Source organism: Chrysemys picta, chromosome 15, assembly GCF_011386835.1.
Source record: "Chrysemys picta bellii isolate R12L10 chromosome 15, ASM1138683v2, whole genome shotgun sequence".
NCBI lineage: Eukaryota > Metazoa > Chordata > Testudines > Emydidae > Chrysemys > Chrysemys picta.
In genome coordinates, this window is record NC_088805.1 from 17,040,893 (window position 1) to 17,060,263 (window position 19,371).

The following is a 19,371-nucleotide window of genomic DNA, read 5'->3' on the forward strand; positions in this document are numbered from 1 at the left end:
TTGTTGTTAGATTAAGCTGTTGGTTAAGCAGGATGATGACCTTGAAATTCCTGCCTATGATGATATCTTCAGAGATGAAGAGGAGGATGAAGATGACTCTGGGAATGAAAGTGATGGATCAGAGCCTTCAGGGAAGCGCAAACGATTTGAAGAGGTGTTTTTCTTACAGCTTTGTTGTGAAAAGGGGGGAAAAATTCATATGCATATCCTGATGTAGTTCAGCAAATATGATAACACCATTTGGGTTTTAGGGGCAACGGAAGCCTAAACAGAAGTCATTAGAACTTTAGAAAGCAACAGAGGGTCCTGTGGCACCTTAAGACTAACTGTTAGTCTTAAAGGTGCCACAGGACCCTCTGTTGCCTTTTACAGATTCAGACTAACACGGCTACCCCTCTGATATTAGAACTTTAGAAGATCAAAAGGCCCAGACGCAAGTTTAAAAAATAAACCAAGTTGAAAGGATATTCTAGCATATCTCCAGACAAAAAACTTTAATGTGAAGTTCAGGTTGAGAGTATATATCAATAATTTAAGGATAAAAATCTTTACAAAAACTTCATAGTTAAACAAAAATAATTTAAAAAACAGGACATTTAGAGTTAATGTTAAACTCTCAAGAATCTGAACATTTGAATATATAGAAATTCATAGATTGGATAAACTATTCTTAATTTTGCCCTTGTAACAATGCCCTAAAAAAAGTTAAACAAAACCTCAGACTACCTCATCCCTTAGTGTGGGAGGAGGTTGTTTTTAAATCTTAGTGACTTCCAAACTCAACACACATGTTTTACTCTTAGTTGTACAACAGGTGTTCTGTCTTTGACCACCTTTATGGCCAGGGCATAGACTCTTGATCAGACAATATATCTAAGGCACCTTCCAGGTCATGTGAAAAGGTGAGGGCACTTGAGGGATCAGGTCCTCTAATTCTAAATGCCAGCCAGTTTTCAAAATGTCATTTAAAACCTTCCAGCTTTTACAAAACTATAATATAAATAACACTATAGAAGGGTTCCATTTCTTTAATCTTGTTTTTGTGGAAATGTTTTGAAAATACTTCTTGTCCTATTAGGTTTACTAAATTTTTATTTTGACAAAGCCTAGGTTGTGGGCCTAAACTGACTGGATTGTCACTTACCTTTTAAGTCATTCTTTTCCTTGACCATCTTATGTTTTGGTATCTAAACTTGTCTGCAGGATATTATGGAGAGAACAATGAAAAGAAGACAGAGGAGAGAGTGGGAGGCACGTAGGTATGTGTTAGTACGCTTGATATTGCTTATACCTTTTTTCTCTCCCTCACCTTTTAATAGTAATCTTCACATTGAGACCACAAAAATCTATTCTTTACTGCTAGACCTGCAATAATGCTGCAGTTCACATTTCATTCAGAAATTGGAAGGTAAAAGTTGTGTAAGTCATATCTAGCAAGTATTCTTGCTATTTTGTAGAATAGCTGTAAGTTTATTTTATTAAACATTTAATGATTTGTAAACTTGCATACCACTAAGTGCAATGGTTGGCTGTTAACTGATTGTACCCTTTATGTCATCTATCATACGACCAGATCCTGCCCTGATTTGCTCCCTGTGCAATCCTGTGTGTCAATGGGATTGTATAGGTTGCTAATCAGGGAAAAATGTGGATGATAAAATTTGATAAGATTTCTTTTAAAATAGAAACTACATTGTAGTCTCATAAATTTCAATGTTACTAACGCATAACTCCTTTACTCAAAAAAAAAAAAAAAAAAAAAGATTGGTTTAGCCCCGAGTTTGATTTCATATTTGCAATATACTAATTTTAAAACAATGTAAGTGCTATTTTACTTATGTAAGGGACTTGAAGCAAATCTTGGTACTTAAGCAAACACTTTTTCCCCCTTTTAGACGAGAAATTCTCTTTGATTATGAGCAATATGAATACCATGGAACCTCGGTAAGTATCAAGTGCTGCTTGCTGTAAACGCTAAACTACCACAAAGAAAGTGTCCTCCTGCAATAGGAATATCTCCAATATGTTGTACAAAGTTCTTTGACTTATTTATACTGCATTAGTTGTTATTGCATTATGTTTCATTGGTTTACTGTAAGATGTAACAAATAGCCTCTATGGTATATTCTCCTACCTATGCCTTTATTAATCAATTCTGAGTTCTGGGATTTCTGAAGTACCCTTTGGCATTCAGAGATGTAAACCAGAAACTCTGTGGCACAGCCATCAGTGCCACTACTTGCCAATAGTGGGTTTCCTTGAGTTCCCATCTTTGCTCCACTTGTGAGTGTCACCTTACCGCATAACAATTTTAATGTTAAAATACAAAAATTGCATCCCAAAGTACTTCACAAATTATGTGTACAGCAGTGAAGTGCAGCCACCTTTAGGTTGATAGCCAGCAACCCAACTGATGCATAGCATGCTCCACAATAGAGAAGAAGGGGCAATTTTGGCTGACAACAGGTCAAATAAATCCCTAATAATAAGCTTTCTGTTGTATGGGATCTTTAATGTTCATAAAAAAACATACAGGGCGGCCACCTATTTTTTTTTTTTTTTAAGGTCTAATCTGAAATACCCGCACATGCTTGGAACTCAGGTTTTTTTTTTTTTTCCTTTTCTTTTCAGAAAGAGAAATACGGGTTGATATGACCTTGCTTGGATTTATTTCTCTATTTGCTAGGAAAGTAGGTATTTCAAACCGAAAGTTTAGATTACTGAGCTATTTCTTCTCAGAACTAGCATATTCTCTATCAAATTATTTTAAATCTTGTTGTTAAATGCAATTTATATATAAACACAGAAGGATGATAGAGTCATGAAAGGCACTTTTTGCCCTTCTTCACAGTTTAGGGAGTAAGAGACTAGAATTCAGATTAGAACCTGTCTGTCCTGCAGAAGCTCTGCTACTAAGATGGTGCATGAGATATTTTTAAAAAGCAACAGAGGGTCCTGTGGCACCTTTAAGAAGAAGTGAGGTTCTTACCCACGAAAGCTTATGCTCCCAATACTTCTGCTAGTCTTAAAGGTGCCACAGGACCCTCTGTTGCTTTTTACAGATTCAGACTAACACGGCTACCCCTCTGATACGAGATATTTTTAAAGTGTTCTGCTATTTTTTTTCCCAATTGTCAGGTTTGTTATGGTAATTCATCAGTCCTCTTTTCTCTTGTAGTCTGCCATGGTGATGTTTGACTTGGCATGGATAATGTCTAAAGACTTGAATGACATGTTGTGGTATGTAGTCCAGTTGTGGTGTCAACGTTCATTATTTATAGTAATAGTACCAGATAATTCCATAGCAAAATGTACAAAAATCCTCAATAGTATTTTTAGCCAATGTGCGTGTGTGCATGACTTTTTAATTTTATGTTGGAGAAAAATTACGTCTTAGGCTTAAAGAACGGTACCTCCACTACAAACTGAACTGTTGTGTTTCAAAAATTTACTATGTGGGGCCACTGAAATTATTTCTGTAGCTATGTATGTAAAGTATCTTGTCAAGTAAAAATACAGCTGCTTTCCCGTGTGAACATGTTCTGTGATTAATTTAGTTCAGAAGTGTTTGTATACCTGCTGCACACAGTCCTCTTCTAAATGTCGTAGATGTCTGTTCTTTCATGTATTTCCATCTTAACCTTTCTACGTTGCATAGATTCTTTTCCTACCTGACTTTTTCTCCCCCCATTTTTTTAGGTGGGCTATTGTTGGGCTTACAGACCAGTGGGTTCAAGATAAAATCACACAGTAAGTAATCTGTTCATCTATTTTTAATAGCTAATATGCATCAGGGAATCTGTACGTTAATGTACGCAGCAACACAGGAGTCAGGCTATTATATTAGTGAGTGAATGTGGTGTACATATTATTCAAACAAATTGTATTTTTAATTGAAATAAACATTCAAACAATAGAAACAATTTCTAATGAACTTTTTTTTTTCCAGATTATTCATTTTATAAAATGATCACTGCTAATACTCCATGGAAAAGCCGTGCTTAATTGTGGCTAATTTAAATATGTCTGTTTTACAGTAGCTTCGTTAAAGGAAAAATCTCAGTGTACTCTATACTTTTAAAAATTCTCTTGCTTGTTTCACCTTTTTAAAAGCTTGAAACATTTTTCTCTAATTCATCATTTTTTCCTATTTTTCATACATAAATTTATCTCCTGATAGCCACTGAGTTTCTGTATCTTGCATTGTACAAAATTTTGATATGTATGATAGATTTCAGTTTGTGTATTCTGCTCTCCCTACACCTACCTGCATTAATCTCTATTTTGTGAGGTTGAGGGTAAATTTAGTAACTACTTTCATTTTTGTATGTGTTACTGTTGCAATAAATATATTCATTTTGATTTACTTTGTATACTACCACGTGGGGGGGGAGAGAGCTTATCACTAGGTGGTGCCAATTTTTTTTAAAAATATATCTTTTATCTTTTCATAATAAGGTTTCATTTTTGTGACGCTGGCTAGCCAAGGTGTAAGTCTTAGGAAAGAATTTTGTAGTAAACAAGAATAAAACTACCAAGGGAAAGAAAAAATACTATTTTTTTTTTTTAAGAATGAAGTATGTGACTGATATTGGAACTTTACAGCGTCATGTGTCCCGGCATAACCACCGCAATGAAGATGAAGAGAACTCCCTTTCTATTGATTGCATGAGAATAGCATTTGAGTATGAGTATCCTTATGTCTGATCTATAAATATTAATGGGTTAAAAAAACCAACCTGATTTGACAGACTGAAGGCGTAATCTAGGGAAAGGAATCTTATTCAGGTTCTCTATGAGCTAGGAATTGAATTGGAAGAAACAGATACTTGAATGTTTATTTCAGGTGAATCCTTGTTCCAATGTTTGAGCATAATTCCAGCAACACAATCTAACCTTTCAGAACTACGGAACTGGAGTACAAATGCAAACCCAGGAAAAAATAGAAGGGGGGAAAATGACAGCTACACCAGTCAGTCTTCACTGTGATAATGTTCTTATGCACATCTGGAAATCTTTATTCCAGTGAGGTGTAGTTAATGCAGATTTAAGTAGTATGTGTGGTGAGGGTGGGGAAGGAATAGTAATAAACAATTGTTAAGTTCATTACTAATTTGTAAATTATAAATATATATGCTCTAAATCACTATTTTTCCCTAATTCCTGTTAATGTCCTCAGTCTGCGCCTGGCTCTTTATCAACATTGGTCCCTATTTGAAAGCCTTTGTAACACTTGTTACACTTCTGCCAGTCTCAAACTTTGGTCTGTACAAGGGCAGAAGAGGCTTCAGGAGTTTTTTGCTGACATGGGGTGAGTTAAAGATTCGTTGGGAAAAGGGAACGCTACATTGTACTTTGCAATAAGGAAGCATATGAAAAATATTCAGGATATAACATAGTAAAGATTAGAATTTTGAGGTGGGCACTTATGTTAAATATGGAAATGTTGTTATGGGCACAGAGTGGATTGCTCTTCCACTCCATTACTTCTGCTCTGCTGACACTACTGTACTCATTAATTTTAAGATATGTGCTTTTATTGGACAGTAGATATATGAAGTGACTCTTGCACATCCACTCATCAGTGTTTCAGGTAGATGAATAGAAGAGCTGTAAATTAGAATTGACCTGTTGAATGCATTCACTTGTAGGGCAATCTCCTTTCCATTAGATGAAGACATGTTTAACTGCATGTTTAAAAAAATGACTTTTTCCCATTTTGTAGTTTGCCTTTGAAGCAGGTGAAGCAAAAGTTTAATTCCATGGACGTTTCCTTAAAGGAGAACCTGCAGGAAATGATTGAAGAATCTGCCAGCAAATTTGGGTAAAATCCTATTTCTGTTAATTAAATTTCTGTTAACTACTATTGTGTATTAGAAATATTACAAAGCTTTACAACACCCATATATATTAGACTATCATACTGATTGTACAGACTGGTAAACTGATGCTGAGGATCTGACTTTACAAGATGTTTAGGCCCCTTACTTCATTTGACCAATTATAGACGCTCAGCATCTCTCAGAATCAGGCTTTGAGAGACTTCCTGATGCATCAGGCATAAACCCAGAACTTCTGACTCCTAGTGCTGTGCTCTAACTATTAACATGTAGTTTAGTAGTTTACTAGCAGTTTAAAGAGGATGCCACAACTTGTTTAAAAAGACATAACAATAATGCTAGATAGGAATAAGACTAGTCAGAAAAGTTAATGTGAGATTTACCCTTGTGCTTCTAATTTCAAACTTCTTAATGGATGGCAATACATGTTAATAGTATCATATAGATTATAAGAAGTTTGTCATAACGTCTCTCCATTGATTTGGTCCGCTTTTACAGAATGAAAAACTTAAGAGTACAGACCTTCAGCATTCACTTTGGTTTTAAGAACAAGTTCTTAGCAAGTGACATCGTCTATGCAACAGCTTCTCTAATGGAGAATATAGAGAAAGATGAACCTGGAACTGATAATTTTATCAAGGCTTTGGACAGTCTTTCCAGGTATTGTGCATATGCTCTCTCCCTTCTCACAATTTTTCTTAATCGTTAGTTATGAAAACCATGTTAAGTTGATGAAATTGCTTCTCTCAGAAGATTCAAAGCAAATATCCTTATGATTAGTATTTAGAAATAACTCTATTTAACAAGAATTTTCTTTTTATGTGAAAGTATTTCTCGTCTCCCTGTTCCATTATAGGAGTAACCTGGACAAACTGCATCAAGGGCTGGAACTAGCTAAAAAACAACTTCGTGCCATTCAGCAGACTGTAGCCAGCTGTATTTGCACCAATCTTGTAATCTCTCAGGGGCCTTTTCTCTATTGCTATCTAATGGAGGTCAGAATTATGTACTTGTTCCTCCTCATTTGACTTCTTGTACTGTAACTGTCACCATTGGTATGTCAAGTAGATATGAAAGCCTGGAAGAGCTTAGCTTTCTATATTGCACTGATTTCGAATCAGCCTATGACACCCCTTCTCCCCCTGACTTTTCCCCATTTTAAGAATCAGTCTTGTCATGGTACTGTCTTGATATTCAAGTCAGCAAGGCAATCAATCCTTCTGGAGTTTTGTCTTGTAAAAATTAAGGAAAGGTTCCTTAGGTTTTTTTATATACAAATGAAGAGCACTTTTTAAGTAGAAACAATTTTTTGTTCATGTTTCTAGAGTGTCATGAGTTTTTTTGTTTTGTTTTTTTGTTTTGTTTTAAACTGCCATTCATCCTAAAGATGAGCTAAGGATGTTACTGTCTCTTGTTTAGGTATAATTGAGTTAACTTTTCTTTTCCCAGGGCACTCCAGATGTGAAACTGTTCTCCAAACCAGTGTCTCTGTGCCTGCTCAGTAAATATTTACTCAAGTCTTTTGTTTGCTCTGTAAGTAAATCAAAGGCTTACAACTGGCTAACTCTTGCTCTGAATACATAGTTATAATTCTTCTGTGGATTATTTAAGAAAAGGATCACCAGATAAAGTATTAAAATATAAAAGTTACTTTTTCAGTTAACTGAATGGTTAGGTAGTATGGCACCAATGTACAGATGATGCTGTGTGGAAGATTCCAGTTTGCAGACCTCTTAACGCTAGTGAGAGTTTTTCATCTGAGATGCTGACATCCAACAATAGAGGGAGATCATAGTAATTAAATTTAAAATTGTTATACCTTTTTTAACAAACTTACTGTGGCAGAGAAATTAGCTTAAGTTTGTAACACTGAAAATGCAGGATTGATTAGGTTATCAAAAAACACCTGGAACATTTTAATTTATTTTTATAAATGTATATTTAAAATCTCATTCACAACAAACCAAACTGAATTTTAAGCAGTATTTACTAAAATGGTCATTTTTTAAACTATATAAAAGTAGTACTCAATTCAGATAAAACACAAGGCTTAGTATTAGATTAACATATCACCCAGTCAGTGAACATTCTCCTACTGTACAAATAACATTATCGTGAGCAATGTTCACTATGTTCATACATTACTTCTCTTCTGAAAATTAGACTAAGATCCCTACCCTCCAATGAGTTCCACGTGGGCCTACTCCTCTATGCAGCTAGTTACAGGACTGGAGCTTTAATCAAAGCTTTTTTCCTAAGGGGTTGTCTTCCTAATTTCTTTAGGTCCCTAGCTCTCAACCAAGGTGACTGTTATGCCCAGAGTTATCAGACAGAGTTATCCGTGCGACAGGATGGCAATCTCAAAGTTAGCTGCAAAATAATTATGTCTAGGGCTTTATGCCATGCTGAACACTTGATTTACTGGAATAGACATTCCTACAAAATAGCCAAAATCCTTAAATCACTCACTGACTTTGAAGAGCTTAATTAAAGAGGGTAAGGTTATCAAAGTGTTAATCTGATAAAAGTGGCAGTTTTATCTTTGATAAATACAGATCAGATAACTTTCCCAGGAGCTCTCTACTACTGCAGACCTGTGGAAGGGTGAAGGAATACCACACTAATGAGGAAGGGAATGTGTTGAGTGGAGTTGAACTTACTTTTCAAGCTTAGTATCTCTTGTATTATTTTATAGAAAATTAACTTTGTGCAAAATTTTTCAATTATGCACAGCACACATTTTACATACCAAGGTGACAATGCATGCTTTAATGAAAAAAGGCAGCATTTTTCCTTACTGGAAATGATGTGCATAGCTTCATATCTGATCCATGTTAAAACTGAATGTAGGATTGAAAGAGGATTGAATTTTCTTTAGGTCACTTACTGCTATGCCTAAAGTCACTAGACTTGTGACAGGGAGATCAAATAATGAAACCACTCTCAGTTGGCTTGGAGTAGAGTTGACTTTTTAAGTCAACATCTTTAGTAATATTTGTCATGCAGAACTGAAGGTTGATTCTATCATCTTTGAGCTCTTTGCCTAACCAAGGGACTTTCTGTCTTCCAGACAAAAAACAAGCGCTGTAAGCTGCTGCCACTGATAGTAGCAGCGCCGATGGATGTTGAACAGGGTACAGTGATCATGGTGGGAATTCCTCCAGAGACAGAAAGCTCCGACAAAAAGAAGTGAGAGTTTTTTTGTTTAGTATCCTTTCTAAATGACATCAATAGGTTTATATCAGGAAAGAGGCTAAGCTTATCTAAGATATATTTTTAATGCCAAATGTTTTGATCCCAATGTTAGCTTTAATGATCAATTGTACACACTTTAAGTATTTTGCTATGGGAATTTAGCTATAACAGTGAAGTACCTTTCACAGACCTGAGGATGAGCTCTCTGTAGCTCAAAAGCTTGTCTCTCTTACCAACAGACGTTAATCCAATAAAAGATATTACCTCACTCACCTTGTCTCTTGCTATGGATATGAAATATAGGCACACATTTCCCCCATTCCTTTTCTTTTCTTTTTTTTCTGATTGGTTTGTTCATTTACCTTTGAACAATAAATATCCTTTCAGTAATGTTTAAATATAATAATCCCAACTATCCATATAAAGTGATGAGGTCTAAATTAGCTGTTACCACTCATAAAAAAGATCTTGGAGTCATTGTGGATAGTTCTCTGAAAACATCCACTCAATGTGCAGTGGCAGTCAAAAAAGTCAACAGAATGTTGGAAATCATTAAAAGGATAGATAAGACAGGAAATAACATACTGCCTCTATATAAATCCATGGTACACCCACATCTTGAATACTGTTTGCAGATGTGGTCGCCCCATCTCAAAAAAGATACAGTGAAATTGGAAAAGGTACAGAAAAGGGCAACAAAAATGATTAGGGGTATGGAACAGCTGCCATATGAGGAGAGATTAATAAGACGGGGACTTTTCAGCTTGGAAAAGAGATGACTAAGGGGGGCTGTGATAGAGATCTATAAAATCATGACTGGAGAAAGTGAAGTGGTGTATTATGAGAAGGAGTAAACAAGAACTAGGGGTTGCCAAATGAAATTAATAGGCAGCAGGTTTAAAACCAACAAAAAAGGAAGTACTTCTTTACACAACGCACAGTCAACCTGTGGAACTCTTTGCCAGAGGATGGTGTGAAGATCAGGACACTAAGAGGGTTCAATAAAGAACTAGATAAATTCATGGAAGATAGGTCCATCAATGGCTATTAGCCAGGATGGGGAGGGATGGTGTCCCTAACCTCTGTTTGCCAGAAGCTGGGAATGGGCAACAGGGGATAGATCACTTGACGATTACCTGTTCTGTTCATTCCCTCTGGGGCACCTGGCATTGGCCACTGTTGGAAGACCGGATAACTGGATTAGATGGACCTTTAGTCTGACCCAGTATGGCCGTTCTTCTGTTCTTATTATTTGTCAGAGTGCTAAAAAATAAAAGTAGTGGACATTTTTTGTGGCTATACTTTTTGTGTAGGTCCTGACTTTTTTTCAGTGTGCTTGCAAATTATATTCAGGGTGCTCAGTCACTGGGCCATTTGCGGATCCTTTTTTAAAATTGCTGTCACAGGCAATAGAATTAAATCCTGCTAAAGCTCAGGGTTTGCATGGGCAGAGTTGTTATATTCATATGGCAGGAGTTTTAATCTTGACTACTTTTGAGGTTTTCCCCTAATTTAAATTTTTAATCTGCTTCCTGGGAGACAAAGCGGGTGTTTGGCCACAGTGACTAATTGGAGCCCATGCACTCTGGATTTTTGTGACTGCATGGGGCTTGTAGGATATAATATGCGTGGTCCAGGAAGGATAGGGTGGAAAGGGAAGGATATTTTGTCTTCTCTGTAAAATTTGGAGTGTTAGAAAAATGAATGTGTGCTGCTAATTAATGAGGTGATATTCCTAATGTGTGGGTTTGGTTTTTTTTAAAGCTTTTTTGGGAGAGCATTTGAAAAAGCTGCGGAAAGCACAAATTCTAGGACTTTACATAACCACTTTGACATGTCTAGTAAGTAACTTTTCATCTTTTCACATCCACATATTGCATTTGACAGGCAAATCCTTTAGGGGTCAGTGTTTCTACTGTTTTAGACAGGAGACTCCCTAAAAGATCTCAGTCATTCTACAAAGGGGCAGTTCTTGTAATTTTAATATATACATAGGTGATGAGCATCTATGTGGTGTGCTTCACAAGCAGGCTGCAATATAACACAGTCCAGATTTTAGTACTGGGGTACTTCTTGAATTGGCATCTTGGTGTACTGAAAGTATAAAAACTGCTAGCTGTAAGTGTGCAAACCTCTTAATTATTACTGAGAAAAGTTGAAATATATTTTGCCTGGAATGACCATTTTTATCTGAATTGACTTGGAGCTCTAAAATGTAACCATAAACAGTTATAGTTATGTGCTAGTTATGATGTAGGCTTATCTGCATTAACATTTGTTTTGAAATACGTTTGGTACAGCCATTTGAAAGAGACATCAGCACAAAAAGAGATTTCTCACCTCCTTTTTTTTAGCTAACAAAAAGGAATAGTAGTCTGGAAAGGTTTATATGTGTTTTTGCAAAGAAGGCAAAATTTAAACTCTGAAGATTATGATGTAGGTATTTGCTCTGCAACATCTGATGTAAACCTAGAATCTATCAAGCCCACTTAATTAAAATAGGAGACAATATTTAAAGGGTGAGAATCTTGGAATTCTGAATTTGCTCAGATCTCCCTTTTAACAGCACAGTAAACCTACGTACTACTATATTACCCAGACTTCAAAAAAACGAGAGAAATAATTTGATTAAAATACTAGTACATATTCCCAGAGCCTGAGACTTGGTATATCTGCAGCTGTCTCCTGTACTAATAAATATTCCTTTATTTTAGTAATTGAACTGAAAATGGAAGATCGGAGCAAATTTCTGGATGCACTTATTTCTCTCTTGTCCTAATGGTAAGTGTGCGTGAAAGGAGAATTAATTCTTGAATGTGGTTTATTGGTAGGAAGTTCTCAAATGATGCAGCACATTTTAGTGAAAATATAAATTGTAGATAAGCTATAATTTCAAACAAAGCCAGCTTATTTTCCTTTTGAGTCTGGGGTCTATCTACCCATAAAAAGATACTATAAGTTGCAACTTGCCATGGAATGCAGGGGTCAGAAATAGTAAGTACTTCTTAAAATTTATTTAGTTGTGGTTTTAAATTGTACAAGTCCAAATGAATGGATGATTTTAGTTTAGACCTGTTATTTTCTATAGTCTAACTGCTTTTACACATGTATATGAAGTCCCTTAAAACACACAATAGGTTGATCTATCAGTTAAATAATATGCCTTCTGAAAACATTAACAAATCTGTTTTAATCCAGATGGAACACACAAGCTGTATGTGTATTTTTTTTGTACATAGTAGCAATTTTTCCCCGAAAGACTAACTCAGGCTTTTCCCATCTGTTAAATAGCATTTTATCTTTCATTGGTTTATTTTGTGGATTTTTTTGTTTTAAATTAAGAAAGTGAACAGACTGTTTGTTTTGAAACACTGACAGAAGCCAGGATATTCAAAATGAAGGTTAATACTTTATCCTTGACTCGTACTTTTTTAAAATTCTCTTTAATCATCACAACAGTTTTGAGTTCAAGACAGAATCCTGGCCCTAACAGTGCATTTCCTGGCTTTGAAAGTTTGTGATAACCTTAACATTATTTAAACAAAGTTCGCATTTATTATGGCCTGCATCCATAATATTTAGGTTGTTGTCTAGAACAAAGTTGGGACAATTTAATACTTCACAGGTGGTCATTATGAAGGTGTTCTCTAGTAGTCTTGTTAATATATCAAAATAAGACAGGATATTTGTAAATAAACAACATATTCATTTCATATTTTTTAAATAATCAGCTAAGAAGTCTGCCCTGTAGTTCTCTCTGCACTAGCAATCTGTATTTCATTCCATTGTTGTTTTGTTTCAGTTTAGACAGATAATGTCTATTTTAGTTTTCCGTTAAGGCCGGGCCTACACTATTAAATATTCTGTCTCCTGAATCTAGCTTTCAAGAACTTACCTTTAACCGTTCTGGGTAACACTGTGACAGCTGGTATGCCTGGGGCAAACCTAAACCCTTGTAATCTTTTTTTTGGTAATACTTTCTCCCTGTCCATATTGGCCTCTACTGAACAGTGCAACAGTGTTAGCCACAAAACAGTTGAAAATCAGTTGTTGAATTGTTTCGAGGCAGGCCAAATTTAATAGTGAATTGTTGCCACCTCTACTTTTTGAACAACCACAATTCCTCAGTATTCTGAACCCTTTTTAGAAGAGTTTTTTGTGTAGCTTTTGTACTGGTGTGAGCCTAACCCTCTTGAGAGACATTTTATTAGGTTTGCTAAGTGGTTTTAGAACACACATTTGGAAGTATGTGGTTGGTGGGATCTCTAGAAGTGTTTAAAAAGGACCTTGGAAAACTTTAATACCAAGAATTGATCCTTATTACACAACTGTGAGGTAATGAAGTATTATCCCCATTTTATAGATGTGGAAACTGAGGCATGAAGTTAAGACTTGCCCAAGGTGTTAGTGACAGGAAGGGTCATTCATTGTCAGGAAGGACTTCTGGGTTTTATTCACACATCTGTCAGCATGAGTGTCCTTCAACAAGTACCAGAAGCACTAATAATTTCCTACTTGTTCAAAACTTTGGACCAGCAGGTTACCAGCTGCTGTTGGGACCTGTAAGGCAGAGTGACCAATTGCTGGCCTCCCAAACTGCTTTCCCTGCCCTGCTGCACTTTGCAGACAGGCAAAAAATATCACTGAAGTTCCAAATGTTGTCTTCCTTCATGGTGTTGTAATTGTGATGCTCCATCTTGCTGTCCTTCATGACATACTGCAACAGGCTTGGACTTAAATCTTCTTTCTCTCATAGGCAGACAGAAGGACGTCGCCCTTGGTATTTGGGTGCTGAGCACTCTTTGTAAAGACCATAGCCTCCTGATCTTGGAACAATTTGACCCCACTGGTCCAGGTTGTCATATGAGTAGGAGCAGAAAGACTACCTGTAAACTGCATTTCTATGACCAAGCATTTGACAATCTGGAACTCTCCTATGCCTTTCTGTGTTGATACAGATAATAAGTTTAGGCTTTTCTAAAAATTCACACTCTACTGAACTGTTATTGTTCAATTGACCTTTTTTCCTAAGTGCCTTTTTGAAAGCTAAGGAAGAATTCATCTGAATAAAATGTATATAGAGGGAGTTCAGTTTTGTGGGGAGAAAAAATCTTTCATCCAGGAATTGGTCGCTCCCTAGCAAGTTTGAGTAGCAAAGGAAAATCTGTTGGTCCAGACTGTTAAATGCTTTGTTGCAGAAACCTGATTTGCAGGTGTTGGAAAAACTCCTTTTGAGTTTCTAGTATATACCTCTCCGAAATCAACTCTTAATACATGTCACCAGGAATAGCTCTATATAGTTTTAATTTCTAAAAATTGCTGTTCTGTGAGGCATGGATTTAATATTGTAGGTCTCTTAAAATCTAAATACTGATCAACCACAAGTACTGAAAGAGAACCAAGTATAGAACAATTGTTCTTTGAAAGCATTCCTGTTAATAGCATCTCCAAACAGGCTGTATCAGCACCATGTCCTTAGCCAGTCACTTTGATACTGCAGTGTCACTTTTAAAGTGGCTTTTGGAGTGGCACTTCCAGTGGGTGTGCTATTATGCATGGACTATAGTATTTTAGATATGTACAAGTTAGATCAAACCCATTCCCCTGTCAGGGGAAGGCTTCAGTTCTCATATAGAACTGATGCTGCACTTGATCTTAGTCACACAAAATGGTTGTCAAACCAACTAAACTCCCCCTTTGCAGTCCTCAACAGTGTATTGTTACTTTAATTTCTAAGCAGCGAATGAATTGTGAAGATATGAACAGTGTCTCATGATGTCCCATATATTCAGATAATCTGATACAGTCCTGAATAAAAACTCCAAACTCTTGTATTACAAAAGTACCACTTTATTAGATGTATTCTGTGTGTTTCCATGTTGTGTTTAGATTATTGTACATTTTAAGAAAGGGTGAGATTTTTTTCCCCCTGGATTCCTTACACATGTGATTTTATTTGTCTTTGTGTATTATGTTGACTGTGTAAATGTTTTGTTACCTGGATTTTATCATATGTTGTATAGATTAATTTTTAACTAATGGGATTTTAAATGTAGCCAATACAAAATTTTTATTGTATATTTCTACTCAAATAAAGTAACTCTTGTTATTTTATTAAATAGTCTTGTTTGGTCAATATGATCCACGTGCCAAATTGTAATAGCCATAGCACTTGACTGCATAACATCAAATGCACTTTTTTCATTTGCATATTTAATAGGTTACACTGTGCTGTGAGTACGCAGTGGTAGTATCATAACTAATGAGGTTAATCCGAGGTGTGATTATTGCTATTTGAAAACTTTTCCCTTTTCCTCACCTTCCCCCACCCCACCCCAGCATACTTCAGGTGATGCCTGTGATGCAGTGCAGTGCTTAACAGTATACAGTCACTTCATTAACCAGCTAATTTTCAAAGCACCTCTGAAGTCGATACCTTCACTTGAAGCATGGGGAAACTGAAACACACAGAGGTGTTGTGATTTGTTACTATGTAAATCAGTATTGGAGCCAGGATTAGAACATTGAATTCTTGGATCCTAGTGTCATGCTTTAGCCACTGGACCATATCTCTTGGTATTTATAATGCATATGTTAAATTTGAGAATTTATGAACAAAAGTTTAAATTATTCTCACAGTACTTGTAATTCAGCAGTTGTAATTCTGGTCTCAAATATACAATACCAAGCTCTTACAGCGCTTTTTCATTTGAAGGTCTCAAAACAATTTACAAAGGAGGTCCATATTATTATCCCCATTTGATGGGGATGCTGAGGCACAGGGAGTATGTTGTATTACGGTATTTGGGGTTAGTTTTAATGCCTTCCTAGATATGCACAATATCTGATATCGTTACAAAAAATAGTGGGAACCTTAACTAGATTTCCTGACTAGTTTGCTTAAGATTTCAACTTTACTATATTAATGTAATTTTTTTGGATTTAATGTCTTTTTCATATTGCATATTCAAATAACATTCTTACAGTAAAATTGCATATTACTTGAATTTTTAAAAAAATCTGATGGGTGCATACCCAGATATACACCTGCCTATATCTGACATTTCATAGTTCAAAGCATGTTGCGGCTGCAGCCCCTGGAACGCTGCTCCGGGCGGGGCGGCGGCTCCTGGGGACCACATAGAGAGCTGTAGGCTCTGCAAAGTTCTTTTCAGTTCCTACTTTTTTCTTCCATCCAGGGTGAGGGTTGAAAGAAGGTGAGGAGAGTGAAAATGGAAGCATTGTTCATCAGGGGTACGCTCTCTGGTATCAGAAATGACCCCATGGAATTTCAGTAAACTTTCCTGAAACTCAGGTTTGCATAGAGAACAAGCATGAGAAATTTATCCTGAAGAGCTACTTTTTCAGAAAGATTTAGACATGCTTAACAAGCTTCTGATGCTTTCTCTACTGAAATTGATGTAGTGGTAGCATGGCACTATAATAGAAATTCTTCTGACAATGAGACTGACACTGCTGCCTGCACTGTTGCCTGCACTGTATCTTTCTGGACTGTGGAACTTGTAGACTAATGTGGTGTCAACCTAGTCAGTTACTTGCTCCAGAGCCCACGTATAGGAAAGGCAGTAAAACTGTGTAGCCCTATAGTAAGTCTACATAAAACATAAACTCTTAATGGCAGTAAATTGGTGCCATGATGTGTAGCAGCCACTAATGTGAAATCACCTGCTGTGTAGTTCAATCAAAAATGTTAAGAACCACCATGATTTTGCAGACTTAACCCTTTACTAGGGAATGCTGGATACAGGATGTGTGCCAAGAACTCTTGACTTCCCTTTGTTAAGGGATTAATACACTTTTGGCTTATTTGACCAAATAGAAAATTTTGGCTACACGAGTTAGTCATTTTAAAATACAATGGTTAAGGCACTAACTAATCGGATTACCCTATTTATGTATGGTAACATTCCATTTTAGCTGGGCCTGAAGGCAAATAGAAATATTCCCTAAGGATTATATTTGAGCTGCAGCAACTTCGTTCCCCTCCAGTGCACTCATTTATTGTAATAGCACCGGGACAAAACAGTTTCTGTTTATCTGCTTGTTCCTTATTCATTTCAGAGAACAATTCTTTAAAAATAGAGAATAGCAAAAATTCCTCGAGGTGGGTTCACATATATTTTTCTTAAGAGGATAAAATACAGTGGAAATTATTAAATAATAAAAAAGTGAGTTGGCAAAGCAAGATAACTGAATTAACTACTGCTGTACAGTGACTCATTAGCTTGGCAAAGAAATCCTATTTCCTGTACCCACTTTTTTGCTGGGTGGGCAAAGTTGCACGTAATTGAAGCAAAATCTTAAAGACCTCATTGGAATTGAAGTGGCTTGCCAGCCCAAAAGGATCACAATAATTGAAAAGACCTATGCTGTACCTAACTTGGGCACTGTGTGGTAACAGCCTGAGAAAAGGAGTTGAGTCTGACTTATCTTGCTGCCATTGCTTTGCTAAATCCTGAAATATATTAAAACATTCTCATGAAAATGAAAGATCTAAATCAGCTGGCTCTGTGCTTGCCCAATGCTTATTTTTCATAAATCACAAATGACAATGGTATTAGTTCTGAGGAACTGAAAAATTGATAGGTGGGAGTGAAGAGCCAGAAAAAACACATTGGCTCTTTTGAAGGCCTGTATGAAATAGATGTTGATGCCCTGGGTGGTGGTGGTGATGAAGTCCGTAAAGCCTCTGGTCACTAGATGACATAATATGGCTAAAAAATTAGAAATATCTGTAATGGTAAAATAAATGTTGCAAAAGCAGACCCCTGGGGTAGGATGATCAGCGGTAAAGTAAACAACCCAAAAGACTGCTGATTCTTTCTTTATCCCTCTGAGTGAAGGCAAAGGCCCTGTACAGTGTTTTGGGTTTTTTTGTGCCAGCCCTTTTTCAGATATTTAATAACCGCTCTTATCAGTTTCTGTAAAGCTTTACTATATCTAAAGGATGGTAACAATTCCTGGTCTCTTTTTATCTAATCTTTACTTAATCTGTCTTTTATACTGCAGTGTTTAAATACTACTGTGATTGGCAATACAGTCCTGGACCCCTAAAATTCCAACTCACTTGCAGGGAGTTGTCATTTGTTTAATACATAAACTCAGTACTGTTCAGTAGAATTCACTCTGGAGAGTTCCTGCAGGACAAAGGAAATTTTATAGGTTCCAGGATAGTAAATGCAGAAGTCTTGAAGCCTAACAGAGATGCCAGTTAGAACACTTGAGGCTGACATAAATTGCATCCAGTCACGTAGTTTGAGTGCATTAACACAGTACTGTGAAGTGTGGCCAAAGAATATGCTATGAGGTTGGTGGTTTTCTGAAGTTTGCCAACCTAGAATTGATTGGGTGACATACATTTGTTCCTTCTGTCGGTATGGGGCTTACTCTAAAAATAAGTAAATTACAAAAAAAATCAGGTTTTCAGAATCTGTATAAAACTGATGTCTGTTTTTATCTTTATAGTTTTTTATCTATCCATATATGGGTAGATTAAAAAGCTATCTTAAGGTGAAAGACACACTGGCTCTGGGACACTTTCAAGGTTTGTTCTCCCTTGCCCTCAGATGGCCACAAGTACTGGAGAGGTAAAGTGCTTCTTTCTAAGAAGGGGATGAAATTTATATTATTAACACTGGTCTGGATTGTGCTGGTTTTTGAAGGAAGGGAAGAGAGTACTTAAAATCAGCTTCCTACCTATGGGGTTTGTGCTATGAAGGTGATGTCATCTTGGGGTGAGTGGAGAGATGAAAAGGAGATAGTGATGCTCTAAGCATGATGTAACTGCAGAAGAGAGTGCCACTAGAGTAGCCATACAAAAAGTAGGTAATAGAAAAATGGCAACTGAGCAAGAAGAGGAGGGTAAAAACACCAATTCTATCCTTTCAGTAGTCAATATCACCCCTTTATTCAAGGGTTTCCAGCTTGCATCTGTTATAGTGTTTGGTTTCCCTACATTAGGTATCCTGGTTAGTTTTGGGGGAATTTTGGATTATTTTTCTAAATGGAATTCTACTGTCATCTTCACTGTTCTGGGGAACCTGTCCCCCACCCCCAAACCATGTTAATCTGTTGAGAGCACTAAGAGACCCTTCTTTCTAGACTCCAAGAAATCCCCAAATGGCTGAATTGGGTATGGCTAAGAGGGGAAAACAACAGCAAGATGTTTATTTTTGTTAAATGGAAAATTGGAAGAAAGAGTTCCCATTGGCAATTGTTTATCATTTGTTGATTTCAAGGTGGTACAGAAAGTTCTACTTGGACTAAATTCAAGGACTAAGAAAAATGCTGCTCAAGGGTGGAGTCGTAAAGCACA

The 19,371-nt window shown here is 36.5% G+C and overlaps 1 protein-coding gene and 1 non-coding gene across 3 annotated transcripts in view; both read left to right on the plus strand.

Moving 5' to 3' along the window:
* CDC45 (cell division cycle 45) overlaps positions 1–15,149 on the plus strand; it is a 21,682-nt gene extending 6,533 nt beyond the window's left edge. For both annotated transcript variants that reach the window (XM_065567973.1, XM_024105706.3), the window contains 15 exons: positions 11–154; positions 1,204–1,259; positions 1,896–1,944; positions 3,179–3,240; positions 3,700–3,750; positions 4,572–4,691; positions 5,180–5,311; positions 5,726–5,824; positions 6,339–6,500; positions 6,697–6,835; positions 7,290–7,373; positions 8,911–9,029; positions 10,800–10,876; positions 11,750–11,816; positions 13,792–15,149. In XM_065567973.1, coding sequence (XP_065424045.1) covers positions 11–154; positions 1,204–1,259; positions 1,896–1,944; positions 3,179–3,240; positions 3,700–3,750; positions 4,572–4,691; positions 5,180–5,311; positions 5,726–5,824; positions 6,339–6,500; positions 6,697–6,835; positions 7,290–7,373; positions 8,911–9,029; positions 10,800–10,876; positions 11,750–11,814 — 1,359 coding nt within the window. In that variant the 3' untranslated portion in view covers positions 11,815–11,816; positions 13,792–15,149. The remainder of the gene's footprint in view (positions 1–10; positions 155–1,203; positions 1,260–1,895; positions 1,945–3,178; positions 3,241–3,699; positions 3,751–4,571; positions 4,692–5,179; positions 5,312–5,725; positions 5,825–6,338; positions 6,501–6,696; positions 6,836–7,289; positions 7,374–8,910; positions 9,030–10,799; positions 10,877–11,749; positions 11,817–13,791) is intronic.
* Positions 15,150–15,268: 119 nt separating this feature from the next.
* Positions 15,269–15,410, plus strand: LOC112059594 (U4 spliceosomal RNA). Its single transcript, XR_002888896.1, has one exon. It is a non-coding gene; the product is annotated as a U4 spliceosomal RNA (small nuclear RNA).
* Positions 15,411–19,371: the final 3,961 nt, after the last annotated feature.